Source organism: Neoarius graeffei, chromosome 5 (assembly GCF_027579695.1).
Source record: "Neoarius graeffei isolate fNeoGra1 chromosome 5, fNeoGra1.pri, whole genome shotgun sequence".
NCBI classification, from domain to species: domain Eukaryota; kingdom Metazoa; phylum Chordata; class Actinopteri; order Siluriformes; family Ariidae; genus Neoarius; species Neoarius graeffei.
Window position 1 is genome coordinate 49,958,741 of NC_083573.1, and position 4,979 is coordinate 49,963,719.

A 4,979-nucleotide genomic window follows, 5' to 3' on the forward strand; every position below is an offset into this window, starting at 1 on the left:
TTGCATGTTTGGTTCCCTGAATGTTAGCCTAACGTCCCCCTGACGTTGTAGAATGTTATGTTTTGGTTAGATTTTGCTTTCAACTAATTAGCAACATCAACACAACTGCTAGCATATCTACATGAGAAAACTCAGTGATGAATGAACAGGCAAATTTGGCAGGTCTTGAAAGTTTAATGAGATAAAATATCAATAACAAATTTGAATAAAAAAATGTTTGAAAATAAAAAATAAAATAGAAAAGTTTCTGAAAGTGTAACAGTGCATTCAATAAAACAATCATATATACAAAACAGAATAAAATAGAAAAGTTTCTGAAACGGTGCATTCAATAAAACACATTCAAAACAGAATAAAATAGAAATAACAGTTTTTTAAAGTGTAACTGTGCATTCAATAACAAACAAAATAGAATAAAAAAAAATCACTTCACAAAAAAATAGAATAAAAATCACTGTTCACAATTCAATTGTCCATCCGTTGCTGCTGACCAGCTGATCTGAAAAGAAAAAGGAACAAAATGTTTAAAAACAAGAACAATGAGCACATGTCCACAAAAGCATGATAAACCACCCTACTACCAACCACGAAATTTCTGTGATTGCACCAAATTAGAGAGCAGAAGTATACCGTCTGTGTGGTGCAAATTTTAGAGTCTGCCCAAGGCATTCCTCCACTTCAGCTTCCATATGGCCGGGAAATTTTTTGACACATGCAGCTAGAAGGCAAAATAAAGGAAAGTTACACATCAAAACCTAGTCAGTCAAGCATGGCATAAAAGTGATGTGATCAATATATAAACACTTACCCTTTATAATCTTGCACAGAATGAGGTCATCAAAGGACATTTTGGCCCGTCTGCCCCGCAAGCTGTACTGGGCGAGTACCTCATTATTTGCCGCTCAGCGTAGCATACGGTGAATGGCTGCCCCTAAACCTGCCCCTCCGACAGTTTCAAGAAAATGTTGCTGTAAAAAAATAAAAATAATTATACAATGAAAATTACTGTAGCGAGCTTATTCGATCGATCGATCGATCGATCGATAGATAGATAGATAGATAGATAGATAGATAGATAGATAGATAGATAGATAGATAGAGCAAATTACCATCTTGTTCCTCTTGTCTGGTTGTTCCAGACTCCTATCCAACTCCAGCAGCTCCATCACCATGCTGCATTGTTTAGCCAACACCACATCTTCTTGCTGGAGTTGAGGCGTGTGTGTCGGGGCGTTGGTCTCCACCAGTGACTCGATCTTGTCAAACCTAGCCTCGGTCCTGTCAAACCTAGCCTCGAGCCTCCGCATCAAGCGACTCATGTGGGCTTCTGTGACTATGGGGACAAATGTGATGGAAGTTGTAATTTATAATGTACTTTCCTGAGTGAGTGAACTAGTTAGTGTGTATATAAGTACTTACTTCTCTCAAACATGGCTGCAATAGCCGAGACACCCTGTCCGTCATGAAGCGCCCGGCTGCTGGCTGAAGTTTTCAAAAAGAAAATATTAGTTTTCCTGTTCATGATTTTGTATTCCAACATCTGTAAATGGGAACTTGAAAGCAACTGTACCTTGAACAGGGTCAACAGGACTTGGGCTAGGGTGGTGAGGACTGGCTCCAGTCCCGGCTGGTGTTGACCCTGAAAAGATGGTGCATATGGATGTTAAGTCATTTATTGGGGGGGGTTCTTATACATGGTATTCGCAAAAGAAGAACCTATGATAATACATTAGACATCTCATCTCATCTCATTATCTCTAGCCGCTTTATCCTTCTACAGGGTCGCAGGCAAGCTGGAGCCTATCCCAGCTGACTACGGGCGAAAGGCGGGGTACACCCTGGACAAGTCGCCAGGTCATCACAGGGCTGACACATAGACACAGACAACCATTCACACTCACATTCACACCTACGGTCAATTTAGAGTCACCAGTTAACCTAACCTGCATGTCTTTGGACTGTGGGGGAAACCGGAGCACCCGGAGGAAACCCACGCGGACACGGGGAGAACATGCAAACTCCACACAGAAAGGCCCTCGCCGGCCCCGGGGCTCGAACCCAGGACCTTCTTGCTGTGAGGCGACAGCGCTAACCACTACACCACCGTGCCGCCTACATTAGACATTTACAAATAAATTGAAAAACACTTACATTGTGGTGGTAGGGGCATTGGGTCCTGCTGACCTGAAAAGAGCACACAAACATCAGATCAGTCACGTAATATGCACTGGTTATTCATCATGAATGTTAGCTCCAAGCTATGAATGATGATTTGGGAACTGTTAACTTACACACAGGGCTTCCAGGCACAGTCAGAGTCTTGGGTTGCTTCTTGGTTGCTGCTACCACTGGAGCAGAATCATCTGGAAGGAAAGACCATACAATGTGCAATGTAAATTTCTTGTAAATGACTTGAAAATGAACACTGAATTGAGTAACTAATGTTGTCATTAGTGAAGAGAGCTTACCATCAGAGGATTCGGAGACAAACTTCCTTGGGCACTTACGCTGCCTTATTGCAAAAGTGTTCACATCATCCTCTGTCTCAACACTTGAGGACTCCATCAATTGCAAACACTTCTGTTCAGCTTTGGCGTATGAATCTATGGAAAATGACTTTTAGTCAGTAGCACAAAAAAAAAAGTACTGCCATAGAGAGAACAATTCAGTATATTCTATGTAGTGCATAGCAGCGATAGCTCACCTGTTTCGTACCAGGTTTTCTTAACGGGATGTTTGGCCCAAGTTGTATTTGGTGCTCGGCACTTCACAACATGCAATCGCACATTGTGTGTCGTCCAGTAGCAGACCATGCCATGCTAAAAATATATATAATTTAAAAAAAAAAGAAATATATATAGGCGGCACGGTGGTGTAGTGGTTAGCGCTGTCGCCTCACAGCAAGAAGGTCCTGGGTTTGAGCCCCGGGGCTGGCGAGGGCCTTTCTGTGTGGAGTTTGCATGTTCTCCCCGTGTCCGCGTGGGTTTCCTCCGGGTGCTCCGGTTTCCCCCAAAGACATGCAGGTTAGGTTAACTGGTGACTCTAAATTGACCGTAGGTGTGAGTGTGAATGTGAATGGTTGTCTGTGTCTATGTGTCAGCCCTGTGATGACCTGGCGACTTGTCCAGGGTGTACCCCGCCTTTCGCCCGTAGTCAGCTGGGATAGGCTCCAGCTTGCCTGCGACCCTGTAGAAGGATAAAGCAGCTAGAGATAATGAGATGAGATATTTGCTATCAAAAGTATATAGGCATATATGTAAGCATACATATTTGCTATGTATCGACAAAAAAAAAAAAAAAGACTCGTACCTCAGAAGTGTGTCCAAGCCGTGAAGATGGCACAACCTCAATAGCATTGTCTGTGAACATCTGTGAAAACAAAGGCATCATTAGCAACTTTCCTTGACCACAAACGTTTGAGACATATTTGCAAAACAGACGGAATTCTCCTTTAAGGTATAACCACAACCAGAAAGAAATCACAAATTACCTTTTTGAAAGTAGAGTACTTGAACAGAAGCAGGCTTCAGTACTTCCAACAGAGACGTTTGCTTCCAAATCCAAGTTCCGGGTAGTGACTTTACTACACGCACCTACGTCCTCTTATCCATCTGTCCAGCCAATGAGGAGTGTTCGTTTTGCGTCACATGCCGTTGCGTCAGGCAACCTGACCAATCAACAACTTACAGTGGCTAGGTCTCGTTTCTTCCTGTAGACCCCATGGGAACAAATCCAACGGATAAGGGAATCTGAACTATAAAATAAGTTACTTATTTTATAGTTCAGATTCCCTTATCCATTGGATTTAATACATGATGATTATTAACTTTTATGACAACCCTTCACACCAACAAAGTGTTGTTTTTCAACAGACAGTAAAAGTTACGTTACGTTTTCTGTGCAACCTCTGAACTACAATGCTTGTCTCGTGCTATATTCTAAACTCTAAGCAATGTGGTTTGAGTGAGCTAGGCTAACAGAGTACTGCAGTAAACGTGTTGCTGATCTTTGCAGCCTACAAAAGTAGGCCCTCACTTGAGGTTTTATCCACCAACATACTATATTTCGTCAAATAATACATGGGGAAATCCGTACTGCTGTTATGCCGCCGTTCTGAGGCACAAATACACAGACATTTTAACACAGAATGTTAATGTACTGTTAGCCTATGGTTCTCTAAAGGTTTGTTAGAACGTAACCAACAACTAACATTTAGAGAACGTTTCCTCATGGTTATGCATAAACCTAACGAAGCCAAACGTCCCCGAAACGTTGAGGTAACTAACCAACTGAAACGTTATCATTTGGTTACACTATAAGCTCCACACAACGTTATGTTTGGTTGTTTTTTTGTTGTTCTGAGAACTATACTATCTGCTTTATTATCTACAAATGATAGACTTGTTACTTCATCAACCATGACTAAGTATTGTAAGCCACAAACAAAATAGAAGACACACCCTCTGTGGTGTCTGCCACTACCATTAATGGTTTTGACTTAACACCAAGAATGCTGACACAACTCTCCCTGTGTTCATACAAAGACCAGATCACACAAAGTAGCAACCAAGATACTCTGTACTTCTGCAGTACCTCACACAGGATCATAGACCTCCTCTAAATCCACAAAAATTGGCTGAGCTTACTCCCATGACCCCTCATATAACAGTTTTATACAATGTCATTCTAGACAACTATTGTGACTGAGATCTGTCAGAAGTTGAGCAATGGGTTGAGCAACAAGTTCAATTTGATTACAATGCCAAAGATGGTAGGAGCAGCATAATTTTGTGGCCACAATGCCTGCCATCTGTTCATCCGTCCATGCATCCATCCCATGTACATGAAAAGAACACGTACATACACAGAACTTTGAAAGCCTGTTGAATGAATGAATTACTACACATTTTAGAAATGTGGAAATCCATTTCCAGAACATCATGCTAAGCCATTAGAAGTCCTCGATTTGCTCAGCAAAA

At 41.7% G+C, this 4,979-nt stretch overlaps 1 protein-coding gene across 2 annotated transcripts; it reads right to left on the reverse strand.

Moving 5' to 3' along the window:
• Window positions 1-262: 262 nt before the first annotated feature.
• Window positions 263-3,728, reverse strand: LOC132886031 (uncharacterized). Of its 2 annotated transcripts, none has more exons than XM_060920571.1 (12): window positions 3,491-3,728; window positions 3,310-3,369; window positions 2,705-2,819; window positions 2,469-2,603; window positions 2,292-2,363; window positions 2,152-2,184; window positions 1,571-1,639; window positions 1,420-1,482; window positions 1,110-1,333; window positions 809-968; window positions 631-718; window positions 263-499 (listed from the first exon to the last, which is right to left on the reverse strand). In XM_060920571.1, the coding sequence occupies exons 2-10, from the start codon at window positions 3,367-3,369 to the stop codon at window positions 903-905; spliced, it is 837 nt and encodes a 278-aa protein (XP_060776554.1). In that variant the 5' UTR covers window positions 3,491-3,728; the 3' UTR covers window positions 263-499; window positions 631-718; window positions 809-902. The 2 variants fall into 2 exon arrangements, with proteins under 2 accessions (XP_060776554.1, XP_060776553.1); XM_060920570.1 differs by having other exon boundaries at window positions 2,146-2,184.
• Window positions 3,729-4,979: the final 1,251 nt, after the last annotated feature.

Coding starts and splice junctions, on each gene's coding strand:
- LOC132886031 (XM_060920570.1), bottom strand. CDS start 3,369: ATGTTCACAGACAATGCTATTGAGGTTGTGCCATCTTCACGGCTTGGA. Junction 1,483..1,570: donor TCCTGTTGACCCTGTTCAAG/GTACAGTTGCTT, acceptor TGAAAACTTCAG/CCAGCAGCCGGGCGCTTCAT. Junction 1,334..1,419: donor TGCAGCCATGTTTGAGAGAA/GTAAGTACTTAT, acceptor TTGTCCCCATAG/TCACAGAAGCCCACATGAGT.